The sequence below is a fragment of the Schistocerca piceifrons genome, chromosome 4, assembly GCF_021461385.2.
Source record: "Schistocerca piceifrons isolate TAMUIC-IGC-003096 chromosome 4, iqSchPice1.1, whole genome shotgun sequence".
NCBI lineage: Eukaryota > Metazoa > Arthropoda > Insecta > Orthoptera > Acrididae > Schistocerca > Schistocerca piceifrons.
In genome coordinates, this window is record NC_060141.1 from 451,653,172 (window position 1) to 451,676,436 (window position 23,265).

At 38.7% G+C, this 23,265-nt stretch overlaps 1 protein-coding gene across 1 annotated transcript in view; it reads left to right on the forward strand.

Moving 5' to 3' along the window:
• The window catches only part of LOC124795907 (leucine-rich repeat-containing protein 74B-like), a 215,191-nt gene that overhangs the window by 131,224 nt on the left and 60,702 nt on the right, over positions 1 to 23,265 (forward strand). The window contains exons 6-7 of the mRNA XM_047259987.1: positions 8,769 to 8,961; positions 9,053 to 9,216. Of these exons, the coding sequence (XP_047115943.1) occupies positions 8,769 to 8,961; positions 9,053 to 9,216 (357 nt within the window). The remainder of the gene's footprint in view (positions 1 to 8,768; positions 8,962 to 9,052; positions 9,217 to 23,265) is intronic.

Genomic DNA, 23,265 nt, shown 5'->3' on the forward strand with positions numbered 1-23,265 from the left:
ATATCATCACAATAATCGGTACTGAAACTACACATTGTTCAAAGTTTAATTTACAGAAAGTACAATTAAAATTTACTTCATTAAATTAACCGAATAAATCAAAAGATTGGTTCTTTTTAACAGTGTCTTCTACTGCAAGAGTTAGGCCAAATCATTTATTTAAATCAAGAAATTAACAAATATAGACATGCAAAAATACTTTTGACAAAACTGTTAATTACTTTGGAATTAATTAAGGGTTGGTTTTGGTAACATGTTTGAACAGTGCCAAATAGATACTTTAAGATTACAAGTACTTCGTGTTCCAAATGTTTACAATTATAACAGAATTTATTTTTTGTTTATACATCAACAATAGAATTTAAGTTACAAAGCAATTACTGATTTCCCCTTATAACAAAAGATACCAAATAGGAATAGTCAAAATAAATTATAAAATGAATTACATACATAAAACTAAGCACAAAATTAGATCTGGTGTTATTTTCTTTAAAACTGAGGGCCAATCTTTCTCTTTTATGGAAATGCAGATTATATTCATGTATGTTAATGATAATTAGTTAAAAGTAACAAAACAAATTTAAGGAGGCAGATGCCAAAACCAGAAGGGAATTAAAATTATCCTAGCTTCCTTCATCACATGGCGATCTAGAAACCATGGAGAGGCTTCGTCCCACCGTAAACTTCAGTGGTTCACAGTCCCGCAAAAGGCCACAGCCCTCTCTACTTTGACCATTTTCTGTTATTCTGCTGCCCAAATAGCAAAACTCATCTACTACTTTAAGTGCCTCATTTCTTAATTCAACTGTTCTCCCAAGTCCTTTGCTGTCTCTGACAGAATTACATCAACGGTAAGTTTCTATTTCTGCTCCATGGATTTTCATTCCTACTCCAAATTTTTCTTTGGTTCCCTTTACTGCTTGTTCAATGTACAGATTTAATAACACTGGGGACAGATTACAACCCTGTCTCATTCCCTTCTCAACCACTGTTTCCCTTTTGTACCCCTTGACTCTTATAACTGCCTTCTGGTTTCTGGTTTCTGTACAAATTATAAATAGCCTTTCGTTCCCTGTATTTTACCCCTGCTACCTTCAGAATTTAAAAGACAATATTCCAGTGAGGATTGTCAAAAGCTTTCTCTAAGTCTACAAATGCTATAAATGTAGGTTTGCCTTTCCTTAACCAAGCTTCCAAGATAAGTCATAGTGTCACATGTTCCTATATTTCTACAGAATCCAAACTGATCTTCCCTGAAGTTGGCTTCTACCAGTTTTTCCATTCATCTGTAAAGAATTTGTGTTAGTATTTTGCATTACTGACTGATAGTTCAGTGATTTTCTCACCTGTCAGCACCTGCTTTCTTTGGAATTGTAATTATTATATTCTTCTTGAAGTCTGAGGGTATTTTGCCTGTTTCATACATCTTGCCCACCAGATGGAAGAGTTTGGTCATGGCTGGCTCTCCCAAGACTATCAGTAGTTCTAACAGAATGTCATCCATTCCCAGGGCCTTGTTTCTACTTATGTCTTTCAGTGCTCTGTCAAATTCTTCACACAGTATCATAAATCCCATTTCATCTTCATCTACAGCCTCTTCCATTTCCATAACATTGCCCTCAAGTACATCTCCCTTGTATAGGCCCTGTATATACTCCTTCCATCTTTCAGCTTTCCCTTCCTTCCTTAGGACTGGTTTACCATCTGAGCTCTTGATTTTCATACAAGTGGTTCCCTTTTCTCCAAAGGTCTCTTTAATTCTTCTAAAGGTGGCATCTATCTTATCCCTGGTGATATATGCTTCTATATCCTTATTTTTGTCCTCTAGCCATTCACACTTAGTGTTTTGCACTACCTGTCAATTTCCTTTTTGAGATATTTATATTTATTTTCACCTCCTTCATTTAATGTGTTTTTATATTTTCTCCTTTCATCAATTAAATTCAGTATCTTTTCTGTTACCCAAGGATTTCTATTAGCCCTCATCTTTTTACCTACTTGATCCTCTGCTGCATTCACTATTTCATCTCTCAAAGCTACCCATTCTTCTTCTACTGTATTTCTTTCCCCCATTCTTGTCAATCATTCCCTAATGCTTTCCCTGAAACTCTCTACAACCTCTGGTTCTGTCAGTTTATCAAGGTCCCATCTCCTTAAATTCCTACCTTTTTGCAATTTCTTCAGTTTTAGTCTACAGTTCATAACCAGTAAATTGGGGTCAGAGTCCACACTTTCCCCTAAAAATGCCTTACAATTTAAAATCTGATTCCTAAATTTCTGTCTTACTATTATATAATCAATCTGAAACCTTCTGGTGTATCCAGGTCTCTTCCATGTATACAACCTTCTTTCATGATTCTTAAATCAAGTGTTAGCAAAGATTAAGTAACGCTCTGTGCAAAATTCTACCAGGCGGCTTCCTCTTTCATTCCTTACCCCCAGTCCATATTCACCTACTACTTTTCCTTCTCTCCCTTTTGCTACTGTTGAATTACAGCCCCCCATGACTATTACATTTTTGTCTCCCTTAACTATTTGAATAATTTCTTTTATCTCATTATACATTTCTTAAAATCTCTTCATCATCTGCAGAGTTAGTTAGCGCATAAACATGTACTACTGTGGTAGGTGTGGACTTCATGTGTATCTTGGCTACAATAACGTGTTCACTATGCTGCTCATAATAACATTCCTATTTTTTTATTCATTATTAAACCTACTAGTGCATTATCCCTATTTAATTTTGTATTTATAACCCGGTATTCACCTGACCAGAAGTCTAGTTCCTCCTGCCTCCAAACTTCACTAATGCCCACTATATCCAACTTTAACTTATCCATTTCAATTTTTAAATTTTCTAACTTACCTGCCCAATTAAGGGCTCTGACATTCCACACTCCAATTTGCAGAACGTCACTTTTGTTTCTCCTGACAATGACATCCTTCTAAGTAGTCCCTGCCCAGAGATCCAAAAGGGGAGATCCAAATGGTGGATGCACCTGCAGTAAGGCTATCTGTATCGCTGAGGCACACAATCCTCTCTACCAAACAGCCAAATGGCGAGGTCCATGGTTCATGTGTGTGTGTGTGTGGGGGGGGGGGGGGGGGGGGGGGGACAGTTATGTCTCTAATAAAAGTTACATAGCATACGATTATATTCTGGGAACTACAATCTTAAGATCAGGAATGCATTTCAGTCCAATCTCTTGAAAATGAACATGAGTGAATATTGAAAATGAAAGAAGAATGAAAACTGGTGAAAGAACACAGCATGTAGCTACATTGAATAAGTGAATATGAATCAACTGCATACTGAAATAGAGCTCACACATAACAGAGAGGAGAAAAATATTGATAAAACGTGACGTGAATACCAGGTGATATATTGGCCTAGGGCAGAGTGATATAATTCATATATTTTGTACAAAATCAAACAATGGAAACTCCAGGCTGGAGTAGGAATCAATCCTTTCCCTAATATATGTCTAACACCTTGATAAAATGGGGAAAATGCATGAGGAGATGGTAATCCTGCTTCTTGTAGCTGGTAGCATGATCAATTTGAGCAGCAGGCATAGCACTGCTTATCTCTTGACATGGCAGCTGCCATGGTTTGTGACGTAGCCTAGGACCCACCTGCCCACTACCAGCACATAGCTATCGACTTGACAGGTGTGTTTTGTTCCAGAAGGATGTCCAATGCACATGAGGGTCTGCTTTCAATTTGACACCAAACAAAACATTTAGAGAGAGCTGTATTCAGTCTCATGATTGCAGGTCATAGGAATGCTTGGAACATAAAGGCATACCTGTGTAGTGCAGGAGGTGGGAGATTTCTCTATTTCTGAACACCCTTCAGAGTACTGGGCGTGACTCACAATGGGTCCACTGGAAACACTGGTGGAGGTGATGCTGCTTGTCCATGATGAGGCTTCAACCTATTGAAATGGACAGTTACGGAGTAGTCCAATGACTGTATTTCAGCGTTGATTGAGGACATCAGATGTGTAATTTGGTATGCCCCTTTGTAGTGTGGGGATTTTTTTCCCCTTTTTGATCACTATGTTTCATAACAAGACCTATGCACCCAGCTGACACAGTGGTAACACAGCTCCCTTAGTACATACCCACCAGTAGCTTTGTGGTTACTCTGCTGTAGCTGTCACCAAATAATTTTAAGTCACAAGCCCCAGCCTTTTATTTTGCCCTCATCGATACCAAAGGCAACTCATTTAACTCAAATAGAGAACTCATTGGTCATCTTGTAGGGTGTGTGCTCTGTGTCTCATTAAGTCTACTCAGTCCCAGTCATTATGTGTCTATCTTGTTGCATCTATTGAAAGGGCCCCCTAATGTGTACACGATCAAAGGCAGAGCCACGTGTGAAAGCACCCACGTGATCTACCGACTGACCTGCCTACACTGTGACGCATTCTATGTGGGAATGACCAGCAACAAACTGTCCATTCGCATGAATGGACACAGGCAGACAGTGTTTGTTGGTAATGAGGATCACCCTGTGGCTAAACATGCCTTGGTGCACGGCCAGCACATCTTGGCACAGTGTTACACCGTCCGGGTTATCTGGATACTTCCCACTAACACCAACCTATCCGAACTCCGGAGATGGGAACTTGCTCTTCAATATATCCTCTCTTCCCGTTATCCACCAGGCCTCAATCTCCACTAATTTCAAGTTGCCGCCACTCATACCTCACCTGTCATTCAACAACATCTTTGCCTCTGCACTTCTGCCTCGACTGACATCTCTGCCCAAACTCTTTGTCTTTAAATATGTCTGCTTGTGTCTGTATATGTGTGGATGGATATGTGTGTGTGTGCGAGTGTATACCCGTCCTTGTTTCACCCTAAGGTAAGTCTTTCCACTCCCGGGATTGGAATGACTCCTTACCCTCTCCCTTAAAACCCACATCCTTTCGTCTTTCCCTCTCCTTCCTTCTTTCCTGATGAGGCAACAGTTTGTTGCGAAAGCTTGAATTTTGTGTGTATGTTTGTGTTTGTTTGTGTGTCTGTCGACCTGCCAGCACTTTCATTTGGTAAGTCACATCATCTTTGTTTTTTTATATATATATATATATATATATATATATATATATATATATATATATATATATATATATATATATTTTATAGAGGGAAACATTCCACGTGGGAAAAATATATCCAAAAATAAAGATGATGTGACCCACCGAATGAAAGCACTGGCAGGTCGACAGACACACAAACAAACACAAACATACACACAAAACACCAGCCCTCACAACAAACGGCCACCCCATCAGGAAAGAGGGAAGGAGAGGGAAAGACGAAAGGAAGTGGGTTCCAAGGGAGAGGGCAAGGAGCCACCCCAATCCCGGGAGCGGAAAGACCCACCCTAGGGGGAAAAAAGGACGGGTATACACCCAGGTATACACCCCCTAATGTAAGTCTTTCCACTCCCGGGATTGGAATGACTCCTTACCCTCTCCCTTAAAACCCACTTCCTTTCGTCTTTCCCTCTCCTTCCCTCTTTCCTGATGAGGCAACAGTTTGTTGCGAAAGCTTGAATTTTGTGTGTATGTATGTGTCTGTTTGTGTTTCTATCGACCTGCCAGCTCTTTCGTATGGTAAGTCACATCATCTTTGTTTTTTAAATATATTTTTCCCGCGTGGAAAAAAAAAATTTATGTATATATATATCAGTTGGTTTTACTGAGAAATTCATCAATGGAGTAGGAGTTGGCCACCAATAAATCCTTTAGGCTTCTCTTAAACTGAATTTCATTGGTTGTTAAGCTTTTAATGGCTGCTGGCAAGTTATTGAAAATGTGTGTTCCTGAATAATGGACACATTTTTGTACAAGACTAAGTGACTTTAAATCCTTGTGAAGATTATTCTTATTTCTATTATTGATTCCATGAATTGAGCTGTTGGTTTGAAAAAGTGATATATTTTTAATGACAAATTTTATTAAGGAATAAATATATTGGGAAGCAGTAGTTAGTATCCCTAGTTCCCCAAACAGGCTTCTGCAGGATGTTCTTGAGCTCACACCACATGTAACTCTTACTGCACATTTTTGTGCCCAGAAAACTTTAGCTTGGCTTGATGAATTACCCCAAAAAATAATCTCATATGACAATAAGGAATGAAAGTAAGCACAGTATGCCAGCGTTTTCATTTTTATATCCCCTATGTCTGACACAATTCGCATTGCGAATAAAGATTTGTTAAGTCACTTCAGCAGTTCTGTGGTGTGCTCCTCCCAGTTGAATTTATTATCAGAGTTTGCATCGCTCACTATTTGTTTCATTTGTGACATGGCAAAAGTCATTATTGCATGGGGGGTAAAAACAAACTGCCCAGCCTCCTTGGCCAATAGCATGAGTTGAACTGCCTCATGCAAAAACAAAGCTGATGACCTCACCTCTGATTTGCAGACTTATGCCTCTGACAAACACACTGACAGCTCATACATCAGGCTCTTCTAGCAGTACATTATTCTCCATGTCACATCTTGCCTCAGGGTGTATGCACAACAGAAGTTTGTGCAAATCTTGACAGTAAATGCTTCAAAATCTTCTGCCTGCCTCTGCCTAAGTGTAGGAAATTTATCCTAATAGTAGCCAAATATCATCCTGCTAACCCTGTGATCAATACTTCAAAACTTTGTGTATTTCTCAATGTGTTTACTGACTTCACATAATTGCATGCATCACTCAATAGGTTGAAATGCAACACATCCAGCAGAAAGCCATGTGACCATAAACAAATACAACAAACATTGTGAACATTTTGTAAGAAAGTGGACACATTCTCTTTGGGTTTCCACAAAAAGGAAAGGATAAAAGTAACTGCTGGGAAGCTGCTCTCTATGTTAAACTGTGGGCTGGGAATGCTGGTGTCAGTTTCCCTAGGCCCTTCAGGAGTAGCCTGAAAACTTGAATCTTTAACACAGACAGCTGTGCATGCATCTACTTTAAGCTCTCCTCTAAATCAAAATTATTATGGGAATGTTGGTTCATCTGTTCCTACAAAGCCTTAAAAGGGTCCTCATTACTATTTTCCTCTGCTCTGCTCTCTAACTGTGACTTGTAAATGGCATTTTTTTATGGATTGAAGCCCACGTTGCTAGTACACTATTACAAAACACAACAAAAAAAGCTATTCCACACTAGTACAAAGTATCTGCAAAGAAAATGGTTTGCTCTGCCATTGGCTACGACTATCTCATTGTTTCCCACTGATCAGTTGGCAGCTGGTGTGCTTAGCCTGGCAACACTTACTTTGGGTGCAGGGAGCTGAGGCAGTGGGGTGGCAGATAGAGGACAGTGGTAACAATGGCACATGCAGGCCTCTGGGTACCACAAACATGTGGCAGCCACAGGTGGACATGCAGTGGCTAGATGCAATCACAGATAGGCAGCAGATGGCCACATGGCTGCAAATTGTGGTAAGAGGGTACTGCCCTGGCAGCGGAGATACACTGCTGGGGGAAATGGGCCACGCGACTAAGTGGCACACAGCATGGCATGGTATGGCATGATGATGGAGCCATGGTGAGCTGCAGGCAGTGCAGGGGATGCCGGAAAGGCTGCGGGGGTGGTTCATGAGGTCACAGGGGGGCCACGTTCATGTGTACCAGGCAGGCATGTTGTGCAGCAGCAAAGGTTCAGTACATGTTAGCATGGGCTTGTGGGCTGTGGCAAAGCAGTAAGACTTTGCTCAACATTGTGGCAGAATATGCAGTGTCAGCTAGTGCATTCCCACCTGGAGAGAGACAGAAGCCAGTAACTCATGGACCTGCTGTGTCCTCAGCCAACGACAACACATGTACAATGATATCCAACTATGACAATACAGATATTTATGGATCATAGGGTGGGTGATCTCATTGCACAGACACCAGTTTTGTACAGGAGCAAGGAAGGAGGAGGGAGTGGTCATCCAGTAAGGGCAGCTTCAAATGATAACAGGAGAATTAAATAGGTAAAAAGAACAACAAATTTCAGTATACAGGAAGGCAAACATGTCCCAACTGCTCACAGAGACCATCATGGGTAAATTCCAGCAGATCAAAGTCTGAAGTACTAGAAGCATGAATAAAGGGTGCCTGTTGTAATGCTGAAGGCTGATTTCCATTGGTTGCCTACAGGCAACACTTTCAAAACATGCCTCACCATCAGTCCCTAACTGGTATAAACTACATTTGGCTCACAACAAAGGCCTGTTCCACTGCACAAGTTGTGGAAATGGTCTGGTCAACAGAGGACAATTTCAAACATGAAAGAAAGAAAATTTAATAACCCAAAACCACTAATAGAACACACTCCAAACCCTTCCAAACAGGTGCCAGCTTGCACTTTACTATAGTTGGTCTTAAGTTACTTATAGGAGTTTCTATGCACCGACCCTACCACATGCCCTTAATGACTTTTCTTGTTGTGTGATATATAGATAGCAACTGCGTGTGTGTGTGTGTGTGTGTGTGTGTGTGTGTGTGTGTGTGTGTGTGTGTGTGTGTGTGAGAGAGAGAGAGAGAGAGAGAGAGAGAGAGAGAGAGACAGATGACAATGCTAGTACTAGAAATGACACATACATTATTGGTAGCATATTATTAGCTTGTCACAGAAATTGGCGGAAGCATACTAAGCACATTTGTACTATTATGTAATCATTCATAACAGATGTTGTTTCTGTTTGTTGCTGTGAAGAGAGAAATATTCACATACATATTCTCATTGTATTCCTTTTTCCTTTCCTACAGATTAACAGGAGCATCTATAAATATGATTAAAGGTGGACTGCAGAAAAACAGAAGCCTTGAAGTCTTGAAAATAGGATTCAATCCACTTTCACAAGAAGACTGTATGACACTTCTTACTGTGCTACAACTGCAGCTTTCATCAATTAGAGTACTTGATTTAGAGAATGTATGGGTAGACAAAGAATTTTTGAAGGTATTTATATGACAGTTGTTGTTCGTAATCAGAATAGTAGAAAGGACCTACAGTGCTAACTTTTAAAAAAATATTGCACTCATTTTAAAAGGAGCAGACAGCAATACTGGAACGTAAGGAAGACACTTCTGTAGTGGTAGGTGGTGTGTATAGTAACTATGTACTGGAAGGCCCTGACGTGAAGAAACTGCTATTAGCAAGAGCGACATATGAAGGAATGAGTGTAAAAAAGAAGAAACAACGAAAGCACTTTGGGTATGTAACTTACACTAATCAATAATAGGATCTGAAACTTTCTAGCAGATTAAAACTGTGTCCTGGACTGAGACTCAAACTCAGGACCTTTGCCTTTCATAGGCAAGTGCTCTACAAACTGTGCTATCCAAGCACAACTCACAACCCATTGTCACAGCCATACTTCCACCAATACCTTGTCTTCTAGCTTCCAAACTTCACAGAAACTCTCCTGCAAACCTTGCCCAAATTTGAATCTCAGTCCTACACACAATTTTAATCTGCCATGAAGTATCATATCAGCATACACTTGGCTGCAGAATGAAAATTTCATTCTGAATAATAGGATCTGTTTTGAACACAAAGAATATAAAACTCACCTTCAAAATAGATTAATTAGTGATGCTGTAAAATTATATTTTGAAGCACAATGTGAACACTACTTCTAGCTCTTGGAACTAGTTCTTTCCTTTCTTAATAAGGAAAAGGGAATTGGTTGAGAAGGATGGAAGGGACTTGAGAGGGAGGGGAAGGGGGAGGGGAGGAGTGGTACAAATCATTCAGATCCTAGATTAATGAAGACTCAAGTGTTCTGAGGCTGAGGAAATGCGAAGACTAAAATACATGAGGAAAAAGGTCATTAAGCAACTTACGTGCCTGTCTTGGACCATATATGGTAGAATGAGAAGTAAAATGTTTTAGAAGGGGAAGATAAAATGAAAAATGAAAAGATTAATGCAATTAGGGACAAGAAAGAAAAAGGAAAAGAGAGGAATGGCAAAACTTCATTTATTTGGAGCACTTTAGGTTATGGTTGCCAAGAGTGGATTCTGAGAAAATAAGAAAAGAAAAGAATTAGAAGCAGTGGTTACATGGATATGGAGAGGAGCCAAAAAAACATGCTGGACTGAAAGAAAATCTTGTGAACAAATAGTAAAATCAATTGAAGAGAAAAGAACATTGATTAATATGTTAACAGAAAGAAAAAATAGATTAACTATACTTAATTAGACACAACAGCTTCAAAAATTCCTTTGATGTGGAAGATTCCTGGAAAAAATCAAGGTACACACCCAGAATCCCATATTACAAAGTGTTATCAGTGGAATTAACTGCAGTAACTACAACCAAATGGTACAGATAGTGAGGGCAGAGAAGGATGGCTATATCAACAAGGCATTGGCTATACTGTTTTATGATAAACAAGCACAGCGCAGAATACGGGAGGAGAGGTTGAGCGTGCTAACAGAGCTTGAATACAATAGGTGATAGGGTGGGTGGATATGTTGGACAGAAAATTCCTATATTCAGAGTTCAGAAAAACTAGTGTTACCTGGTGGTATTCAAATGACCAGTGTGATACTGCAGGGACTAAGGTCTCCCAAGTCGTGACACACAGCATGTCCAGCAGCTGGTTACTGGTCATCCATTCATAGATTCAGTTAGTGATGGTGACCATCCATATCCAGAGGCATCCAGCAAAATGTAGACACTCTTTGATAGTAAATATTTTTGGAACAAAATTACATAGGGCTGCAATTTAGAGTGGTAGCAGTCCATTGTTTTCTCAAAAGATCTTGACATACATTTTTCAAGAGATGACAGTGCAGTGATGAATAAAGTAAGATTGTCGTTTGAGCAATGGAAGGCCATATTAAAATGGTACTGGGAGTACAGAAACATGATGGAGGTACAACAGCAATGGTGTAACATGTATGAAACTCAGCCACCAACATGCACAACAATTTTTTGTGTTTGGGATAAAGCCAGTAGTACTGTTCAGGATATGCATAAGGAAAGCTCTGACTGACCGGAAAGAATAATAAGTAAGCTTCCAATGCTGCTGTGTTGCAACATTTTACTAGGTCACCTCAAAAATCTATGAAGCAGGGTGCACATGAAAGCAGGGTAAACTGATCAAGCATACCATCTCTCTGAAGGCTGCAAAGTGGAAAGTGTACTTTCCAAGATCACTGCATGCTATGAATGAGGACAATCCAGATCAAAGGTGGAGTACTGTGAGTGCTTCAAAGGCATACTTCATGAGGATGAATGGTTTGCAGAGAGGGTTATCTGGTCTGATGAGGCACAATTCAAACTGAATGGTACTGCAAACTGCCACAACTGCATGTACTGGGGTCCTGAAAATTCTCACATTCATGCTGAAAACATGTTAATCACTGGGTGTTAATGTGTCATGTGGTTTGTCAATGCACAGATTGACTGGCCCATTCTTCTTTGAAGATATCATAACTGGTGAGGTGTATGTTCATCTGCTGCAAACATCAACTTTATGTGCCATCCAAGAGGTGTTTGAAAATGAAAGATTTTATCTACAATGAGATGGCGCTCCATGTAACTGCCACAGAGATGTCAGAGCTTATTTGGATGAAAATCTATCTTGATGATGGATAGATTGAAGAGGATCTGTTGAATATCCATCAACGTCTCCAGACCTTACACATGAAGTTTATCAACAGCGGCCAGCTACACTGGACAAGTTACAAGAAACCACCCATGATGGAAGAATTGTAACAGTGTGTCATTTTGTTCCATCAGTATTGACTATGAAAGACAGCCTACATTTTTCTGGACCTTATATTTAACACCTTACTCCACTTACACATTAAAATGTAGTTATTCTGAGGACAAAATTTTTAAGGAACTGTTTTACAAATAAGATCAATACTTTCATTTCTGAGGGTCATTATGCTAATGTAACTTCATTCACAAAGGCCATGTTTAGCAACATATTACATGCAGGAAGGAACAATTGTCATACTATCAGTGGTAGAAATTGACACATAATTGGCATCTGTATGGAACAATGAATGAAGTTTTAAAGCTTACAGAAGAAAGGATGAAAGAAAAAAGAAAAAAAAGGTATTGAATTTAGGATGCTGCTGTCAGCAAGTTCATTGCAGAAAATCATATCCCGTATTTTATTCAGGATGTCCTAAAAAAACACCAACATACTTCAGGGACAGGTTTCTTACACGAAAACAAAAAGAAATGTCTGTTAAACATGGGCTCTAAAATGGATACCTTAAGAGCTATAATCACTTGTTCATCTTCAATACTATGAAACAGATCTCTTCTGCTGTAGGGACTTTGCTTTCCAAATTCTGGGAGGAGACTGTATGGACCAAACCAAGAAAAAAAGTCCAGGAAAGATAGGGTCTAAAATGCATATTTCAACATGAACACTTGTTCATCTTCCTCTACTGAACAAGTGCTCATAGCTCTTAAGGTGTGCGTTTTAGAGCCCCTAGACATTTTTTTCTTGTTTTGGTGCAAGGAACCTATCCTTAAAGCTTATCAGTATTTTTTGGGACACCCTGTATATTGCTACAGCTTCTACTTTCACATGTCATTTTTATCTGCATGAAACCATAAATGTTATAAAGACCAGTTCCATGTTATATCTATCAGTATTACAACAATTGTAGGAATGTATCCTAAGTATATCTTACTATTTAATGGTAGGCACAATTTCTCATGTTAATAATAATTAATATAAAAAACTGTATTATAGTTGTAAAATTCAGTTTTGATGTTTGCATGCTACATTATAATTTATGGGAACGTAGCTTCTGTCAGTTTCCACAGATGTATTTACTACCAATGGGAGTAAATGTCCTGTGTATTTTGAAGAGCATACTGATTTATAACTTCAGAGTCCACCCTGAAATCTTATTTGCTTTAGGAAAACGTTTATCTGTTACCATTTCTTCAATTACTGTTCACTAGACTGATACAAGAGGGATATATCTAAATTGTGAGACTCTGTTTGGTTGACTATTAATAATGTGGTGACCAATTCTTGGGGCTTATCAATATTGTAGAAAGTATTATGATGGAGCCTCTTAAACGTAATTCCTTCAGCATACCATTGTAATTACCATCTATTTTAACCTCTATAAATTTCATATTAAAGGTTTTGGTAGATTTCTGAAAATAATGTACAATTATGATCATCTTTTGTATAATGGTACTGAACTCATGACCAGTGTTATCATGAAACTTTACAAAATTTTCATGGTCATTTTGTAGCTTCAGCAAATCATTGATGTAAATTAGTTTGATTCATATGCCACATTTCTACCAGTCCTGAATTTAATCTGTTCTGCTACCCTCAGCAACTCTTTATTGACTGTCATGGGTGTCGAGGTGTAATAATGTGTAGCTTAGTGGCTCAGTGGTAAAGATGCCACAGATTCAAAGGTCTCCTGTTAGATCACTGGTCAGTCGCCTCTACTGTAAAAACATGCCTTACAATTGATGACAGCTATATCTTTACCTAAGAATTTTTTTCACATGACGTATTTGGTATAATGCAGAGAACACTTAAGCATAAAATGTAACAAGTAAATACACTGTTAAATATTATTGTGTGTTTGCTTACAAAACTGAAAAAAATTTGAGGAAAATCAACTTCTGGGTTGATGATAGTTTAGTTTCATCTTTTTTTTTTTTTTTTTTTCCCTGAACCAATGAAATGTAACTGTGCTGCAGTTTCATTTTGAATCTACAGAACATGTTCAGACTTCTCAACCACTGTTCAGTCTTGATTTTCTTTTTAAATAATGTTTACTGGTTGTAAGAAGAAGAGGCATAATATTAGAACAGAAAGAAATATTCTTCACTCTTCTTTAAATGTATTTTTGTCTTGTAGAAAGGTCTATTATGCGGCTGCCAAAGTATTATGTCATCAGCCCTATGCCATAAATTGTCTGCTAAATAGAAAAGCTATTTACAATGTGAACTGAAATTCTTTTGTGGCCATTGAGTATTGTACTGCATGGTCTCACTAAAATTCTGAAATATTTTTGTGGAGCATCTGCAAAGGTTTCACAACACACAGCATCTAGAAACATCAGTAATGTTTATTGTGTAACGGAAATCTTAAAGCACATAAACTTTAATTGATTTTCTTTACAAGAATTAGTTAATGTCAGACAGTTGTTAGAAATTAGTTTCTCACTTGGCACAAAAGAGTGATGTATTTACTTCCCTGTTCCAGAAAGTAATACAGAGCCTACTCATGAACATTTATTCATTTTTAATCTGCTGGTCACTTTCGTAATGATACTGGATATATCAAAATATAAATACAAGAGTTACAAAACATGTGAAAATATGAGTAATGTATCATGTCAGGCACTTTTGACATAATTATGTAAGGATTTAAAGTTTATGTCATACTAAAAGCAATTTTCTTATTTTGCAGAAGTTTCAACTTTAAGTCAAAATTCACAAGATACAGTTGTACACATGAATATATTACATTTACAGTCATATTATTTGATAGTAGATAAACTGAAAAGGATATAAATGCAAAATTTATTTCATATTGTGGATAAGTTGTGTACTGGCTTGTAAAAACTCCTTTACATTGTCAGCCAAAATTTGGTGACATCTCCATTTGGATTTGAATTTAGGCAATGTTTTTATATTTTTTTATGTTGTAAGGAAGTTTTTTATTTTTAATAAAATATGTGTCCAGCTGTTTCAGGATTTTTGTATCTTAATTTTGGTCTTTTGTGTGCATATGGTAGTTATCTTTCCAGTTAGCACTGTAATTGTATATATATATATATATTTATTTATTTATTTATTTATTTATTCACCAGTGTGAGCAGTTTTCTTTAAATATATGTCTTATTGAGAAATATTCCAGGTATGTCTAGAATTTGCTATTATTTCACATGACTGCTTTGGTAATAGGTTTGCAATGCATCCAGTGATCTTCTTCTCTAATTCAGTGATCTATATATTTGTTGGTTTGCTGCACTGCTTCATAATTGTGTACAACATGAAATGTGTCTATAAATAAGACCATAGGACATTTTTAATAATGCATCACTGATAGCAGTTTGGGACTTTTTTGGAGAAGAGATACATTTATGCTGATTTTTAAAAGGTATATTAAAAGATTATATTAAATTAGATTAGATCCAGTTTTCATTCCATAGACCTAAAAATTGAGATGATTCTCATGGGTGTGGAGCATGTCAGAAAATATAACATAAAAACATAAAACATTTGAATATAATACTTACTACCCTGATCATTTGTCAGGAGATTGTCAAAATAGGTGATTACAGTGCCATGAAGTGGAACAGTTAATATTTACTGACTTGACATGCTGTCAGAATGAAACACTGTTATTCACTATTAATAAATTTATCATAAACAAAATACCTAATTTTGATTTTTGTGACCAAGTGCTGTCAAAGCTGAAATCTGATAGACATTTTTACTTAAGGTGGCTTAACAGTCTCTGTTAAGATACTCATCTATAGAATAGAAGGAGTTGCCTATCAAAAAGTCTTTCAAACTCTGTTTAAACTGTGCTTTATTTGAATTCAAGTTTTTAATGGTTGCTGGCAATTTATTGAAAATGTGGCTTCCTGACTATTGGACGCCTTTTTGGACCAAAGTAAGTGATTTTAGGTCTTCATGTAGAGTGTTCATATTCCTAGTAATGATAATATGTATTGAGCTATTGGCTGGAAATAGAGATGTATTACTTGTGACAAATTTTGTTAAGGTATAAATATACTGAGAAGCAGTGGTTAGAATACAAATTTCTTTGAACAGATTTCTACTTGGTGATCTTGAATTTACACCACAAATGATTCTTATCACACACTTTTGCACCCTAAAAGCTTTTGCTCGGTTTGATGAGTTACCCCCGAATATGATCCCATATGACATAATAGAATGAAAGTAAGCAAAGTATGCAAGTTTTTTATATTTATATCTCCTACATCTGACATCATTCTCATTGCAAATACTGACTCGTTTAGGCACTTAAGCAATTCTGTGATATGCCCTTCCCACCTGAATTTATTATTGAGTTGTAATCCCACAAATTTAACTCTGTCAACCACTGCATGTCTTCATACGTTATACACATGCTGGAAGGAAACCTCTTAGAGGTTCTGAACTGTATATAGTGGGTCTTCTCAAAATTTAATGACAGTGAATTAGCTTTAAACCATTATTTAATGTCAGTGAAAATTTGATTAACATCAAATTCTAAATCTGTACTTGACTTGCTACTTATTGCAATGTTTGTATCATCTTCAAACAAAACAAACTTAGCATTTGGCAATATACACAATAAAAAGCAATGGAATCTCGAGGAACACCACATGTAATTAATTCCTAATCAGATGAAGGCTGACTGCTTACTGCACAGGTATTTTGCAACAAGACCCTTTGTTTCCTGTTTGATAGATAAGACTCAGACCATTTCACAGTATTGCCAGGGACACCATAATATTCTTAATTTACTTAAAAGAATGCTGTGGTCCACACAGTCAAAGGCTTTTAACAGGTCACAGAAAATGCCAGTAGCCTCTAATTTATAATCTAATGAATCAAGTACATCCTCACTGTAAGTGTCCGCCTGCTTAGCTTGGTGGTAACGTGCTTGCCTCACATACAAGTGGGCCTGGGTTCGATTCCCAGCTGGATGGGAGATTTTCTCTGCTTGGGGACTGGGTGTTGTGCTGTCTTTACCATCATTCCATCCTCATCATCGGCATACAAGTCACCCAATGTGGTGTTGACTGAAATAAGACTTGCACTTGATGGCCGAACTTCCCCGGGTGGGGCCTCCCAGCCAATGAAACCATACACTCACTCCATTTCACTGTAAGTGTAAATAACTTTCTCTACATCAGAACCCTTAAGGGGAGGTTTACTATCTTTGGCCCAAAAAAAGCATGTTCTTTGAGAATTTTTTTCTTGGGATATGTTATATATATCAATATCAAATTTGGTCAAAATGTTTATTGATATTTCCTCTACAAACTGGAATTTTTTTTGCCAGATTTGTCGAAGAGCAAAGGCAGAAGTGCCATTGGAATAAAACAAAATTTTGATGTAGACCTCCATGCGTGGTATGTCACAGGTCAGCCGGATCATGTGAAATCAAAATTGAGTTGACATTAGCGAAGTATATAAGATTGTTTAGGAGTTGTACCTCACTTGGACCATAGGAAACAAAATGGCGACCATTTGAAAAGAAATAGGTGTTTTTCATCGATTTTTTGACTTAGTCGGCCAATTAAAAATATTTATAGTTGATGGATCAGAATAAAAGTGGTACAACTCCTAGGCAATTTAGTTAGCTTCGTCAGAAATGAAGAATCATGCCAATCGGTTCAGTAGATTTAAAGTTACCATACCGCCCAATAAAAAAAAAACGCCATTTCGAGAAAACGTGTTTGAAGTTTTGACTGCATATAAATGCAATATTATGCAATGTACGTTCAATCTGCTAGACCAGGTCCATAAACTAGTCCTTCCTCTTCCTCATAGAGGGCATTCTGCTTGATCTTGGCCATCCTGCGCTGCTCCAGAGCTGCTCGTACAGCCGGTGACAAGCAGTTCTCGGCCGCTTGAATCCGGTGGTCGTCCAAATGCTTGGCCAACTGTGTCAAATGGAGTCACTGGGTGATGTCCATCATTGTCATGGTCTTCAGAAATGCTGAATACCCTTTGTTGAAGCTGCTCACTGTCAGGGAAGGCGCAATCGCCACAGTCGTCACACCAGAATGCAAATGCTTGGGGGCTAACTTCCAAACACACGCGTTCCAACTTTCATCAGAATTTTGTGTGTTTCCTCCCAAGCACCGGTACAATAACTTGTCCTCCAAACGAAAAAAACTGGTGTGTGAAAAAGGCCGATTTCAGGCAGGTGCATTTTTTTGTTCCACCGCAAATAACAAACATTTCTGCTCCATAATCAAAATATCCACAGGTGTACTGCCAATCTACAGTGTCCAACGGGCACAATATTTCAGCGATCATACATGTCGCCATCATCAGGTGAACTGACGGACTGAGCTCCTGTGAACGTGCCAGCACTGAGATCCATATGCTATGGCTGCTCAGAGGGAACTGGGTTCGGTCGCGGCAGCAGCCGATTTAAATACCCTCCACCTGCGGTGCACTCCCTCCACCATCCATGCCCCGCACCATGGTTGCGCGGTGGAACAGATTGCAACGGCGTCTGAGATGACGTCGGGGTGATGGCTCTGTCCGCCGTGGTCGTCAGAACTATATGTTTGCTCGATTTACTCTTGATTAACCCAATTGCTGGTTCCCAGGCCTTGCTAAGATTATAGCCACAGTCACGGTTTATGAGGTCGTCATTGGTGCGAATTTCGATGGCCTCTCTAACAACGCTGTCCCAGTATCTCGATGTCTGTACCAGAATCCTCGTTCGTTCATACTCCATAGCATGATTTTCTCACAACACTTTTAGAACATGCATGTCATACCATTTTAAGACAATATGCAGTTCTTCTTACAACCTTTTAAGGGATTCAAACAAGTCTGACTGTTGCTGTTTGGGTCTTAGGCTGTGACTGTACACACAAATTAGCATCTAATATTTAATCTAAAACTACAGCAGATGTCATCAGAAGATACAGAGAATATCTGTTAATATTCTTTGACTATTTGGCATGTTACATAGGTGAGTGATTAAAACAGAAGCAGTATTTTGTGTAGCAATAACATCCAACATGTTAATTCTCATCTGTCCATTGCATCGGCACCCACAAGGAATATGTGAAACAGGCTTTTCATTCATTACACATTTACACTCCTAGAAATGACTGTCTGTACTGCAATTGAGCACTTCCTAGTGCAATATGTAAGACTGTGGCTTTAGTTTGTTTGGTCGTCAGGCTAGAGACAGTAAATTACACTGTTTTCTTGGTGCAGCAGCAATTTCAGCAATGTTTTGCACTCATGCCAGATGTAACCATTGCTGAAATAGTCCTCTAATATTTTTTGGTCACTTCCTCATAAAGCCAACATTGAGCTGTAGTTCAAACATAAAGTAAATGTAGTGGCAAAATATATGCCTGACATTCATCTCTAATTTCCACAATCACTGGCCCTCCCCACCTGCACAAGTTAATAATAACACTATTTTACCATATGACCATGGACAAAAATAAATTGTCAAGGACTACTCATGCTACATTCATTTTTACACAGCAGAGCTATTGTAGAAGACTACAAATTACAAAGCCACACTACACCATAGGTGTGCTCACATATACTTCACCTATGACCCAAATGCATTAGACAACAGGAAGGAATAACATTTTAAGCACTAGGAAGGACGAAAAATTCAGAAATTTCATGGTCAAAATGATGTGCAGATATCTTCTTAAACTGTATATGGTGCAACATAGTGCATCATTCAGTCATCGACTTACAATCTGTGCAACACAGTTGTACACCTGCACAATAACATATTGTGGCAACCTGAGTTGCTGATAGCTATGAAGTCATCCAATGATGGCAAGATGGCAGTCTGGCCATCAAGATGTTACTTATTGGTGGAGCCAGACATTGCTCTCAGATGACAACCAGCTTTATTGACATCTCATTCAATACAAAAGAGTTGGCCGGCGCCCATAGATGAGACTTGCTGAGATGGTGGAATTGGATGTCAACAGTGCTGGTGGCAGCCAGCTGGTGTGGCCTAGCAGAGTAATAAGTATCAGCACAGTCATCCTGTTGAGAGCACCCAACAGCAAGTCTGCTGTCAGCAGACTGAGAGGTAGCAAGCCATCCCTACAGCGACCCAAGCAAACCCAGTATCTCCGAGAAGATGGATACTAGGCACTGGTGTGCACTGAATGGCTCCACCAGAGTGTATCCTGTTAAATGCCCAAGAGCATCAAGCTAATGGCAGTAGTTTGACTGTGGCTGCATCTAGTAGCTGGTGCAGAAGCATGGGGCAGCCGGCTGGTGCTGAGTCTACATTGTTGTTGAGGATGGATCCATATTCAGGGCTGAAGTTGAAATGCAGCGTAATGCCTGTGGTGGTCATGTCAGTAGACCCAGACAAGAGACACATCTCCAGTGTGAATGATGTTTGGCTGGGCTGAAGATCCAGGTGGGTGGATCTTGTCCGGGCAGTGTTGTTCTGATAAAAGCCCTGCTTGTTGTCACACACACCTCAAAAGCACTGCCTCAGGTGTTGTATGTGGTGCAGGCTGGCCTGTCCTGAGGCAGCTTTCAGAGTGCAGGACACAGGCAAATATACTGCAGGGCTTGCCAGTATATTTTTGTAACTTGTGACCCATCATTTGTGGCCCACGGGAGCCGAAGTCACGTTTATTCATCCTCCCTTGTGAATAATTTGGACATCCATTACATGATTTGTTGTGTTTACATTTCTACTTTCCCACACTTGTTATGTAAAGTTTGTTTCTTTATGCTTCTTATTTACAATTACTGCTAACCACATTTACTACTCACATGGTGGTTGACCCACTAGGTTGGCAGATGATGGAATGTGAGCTCAGGAGGGCAATTATTTCTTTGCTAATACTGGACGTAGGCGATGCAAATGGTGACTAAGAAAGTTCATGACAATGAGATTCCCATGAGCATGATCTGACAATGGTCTCCAGGGTTCTATAGAGAGTGGTAAAAAAAAAGATGTCCGGCAGTGATGTGCCCATTCTGTGCTATTAGCTTTTTAAGAGATTTTATTACACTGGTGTCAAGGCTTTCATTCAGGAAGTTTTGGTTCTTTGCTGACGAGACTCTGAAAGGACTGGCTGGCAGGTACAGCAGAGGATATGTTAAGTTCAAAGCTGTAGTGTGAGCAGAATCATCAACCTTCCTTACCACCTCTCCCCTCTTTTGAGACCAATGCTGATAATGAAGGCAAAGCTTCTTGTGCACCCTGCTAGGGTCAAATACGTCCAACCAAGTAGGTAGCTATAAACTGAAATTTACCAGTAAGATCATTTCTACTACTTGGTACAAAACCTGATAAAGTGTGTAGAACTTTTTGGTGTTCCTGAATGGGGCACATGGACTTGTCAGCATCTCCCATTGTCTGACAAGGTATTAAGGCAACCTGGTACTCCATTGCCTTATTTTCTCTTTGCCAGGTCCTAATGTATTGTAACTTTTTGCAGGTTCTTACACCAATTCGCAATCCTTCCCTCTTCTGGGTTTCAATCTTTTAAGTGGTGAAGACATCTTCCGGCCATGGTGATAAGCCTGCAGTCTCATGGAACTCTGAATTATATGCTGCAGTAGTGTGTCCCTGTCATTGTGGTGACTATTGACATAGTGACACTCTGCTATTGTCCTGTGTACCCATTACATTCTGCCATTTGCTTCTGGGCATAATGCTATTGTTCTTCACTTGAAAATATGCAATAAATGACACAGCTGTTTAATTAGTTCTAACAAGATGTTACTACCTTGGTCCATAATAAACATCTCTGGGGTTCTGAATTTTAACAACCAACTATTGACCATTGCTTGTGCCACTGTATTGGAGTGTTCATTTGACCATCTCCACATAGCATGAATGATGATCTATTGTTGTTAATGCACAACAATTTCCCTTTGATGTTTGCCCAAAAGAACCAAAATGTCCAATCCATTCATCCCAAATAGTTTGGTGGTTTCTGGTAATCTCTGTAACAGAATATGTTAGTGACCCAAGTCAGAATATAGTTTTTTTACATACTGTCTGATAACTGTCACCATATTCAGTACCAAAATTGCTCTGTCACATATTGTTCTGTTGTTTATAGCCCCTTCGGTATGCTAAAACTTGATTATGTTCCTATTTCAATACCACCTCCCGCAGCATAGCTGGAATTACCCTGAGCTTGTGCTTTCTGCCATTCCATAGTCATGAAACACACTCTTCATAGAGCTGATCTAAATGATTAATGGAAAATCTCATATAAAGATATGAAACAAATACTAACAAAGAGACAGAGGGGCTGGCCAGTACTTACCTCAGCTCAGTACAGCTGATAGATACACAAAAAACAGAACCGAAAATTTACATTCCTAGCTTTTGGAACAAATGTTCCTTCATCAGGGAAGAGAGAGGGGAAAGAAAGGGAAGAAGGGAAAGTAGATTCAGTTACTCACAACCCAGGTTATGAAGCAACAAGGAAAGGAAAACAGGGAGGGTAGCAAGGATGGAGGCATGGTTGTCAGAGGGAAGCCAAAGATATTCTACTGTAAGTACTGTGCCACATTCAAACCAAAGAGGATGCATACAGAAGTAAAGAGGTATATAGTATAAAGATAAACAAACTGACAAACATACAAGTGGCTGATTACTGTGACTTTGTGTCACTGTTAGCAGGCTAATATGATGTGAACTCGGGGTGTGTAATGTTATGAGCAGTATGTTCTCTGTACAAGGTATTAAAAAATGATAGGATTTGTTGAGTGTCATCTAGGTGACTAGTTGCTGGGGAGTACTCCCTGTAACTGCAGCAAGACATGAGAGGAGATGGGGTTTGCTGTCCAGTGGGTTGCTGAGCCACAACTTCAAATCCTATGATGGTTAGTAAAACTGTACCACCACATGCTCTCAACTGAGGCTTATTCAGATAAGAAATACAATACATACACATCAGTGCAAATATTTGCATACTTTTACATTCTTCCATACTCTTCAAAGTTCCATTTCAATTTAAAAAACATATTCATGTCCCCAATTCACTCTTATTTATGGCTGTAACAGTGAATATACTAATTAAATCTCAGCTCATTCCTTAATAAACATGATTCATATGAGAATTCTATATGCCTATTGCTCATAGGCAAACCCACACAGACACACAAGAGAACCATCCAAAATTCTTATAGCTACTTAAAACAAAATTTATACATACAAACACTTTAGATATTACAGCATAATCATGCTCATGATTTTTCAGTGTATACTCTCAGTTTTGTTGTACAGATCTCTATTTTTATCTGTTTGTTTATTTATTTATCCATCTGTAGACTTTCCAGTTTCCTTATTTTCTGTTAGCAGCAGAGACAATGCTTAATCCCTTTTCAATCCTCACTTGAATACAATATTTTTCAGTACCTTCCAGCATCAAATGTTACAATTCTACCCCATCAATATAATGTTGCAGTCATATAATGGATAATCCAGATTGGAATATCAGCAATATAAGGAAAAAATAGAAAGCCAGAGTCTTCTTCAGAAAAGTAAACACACACACACACACACACACACACACACAC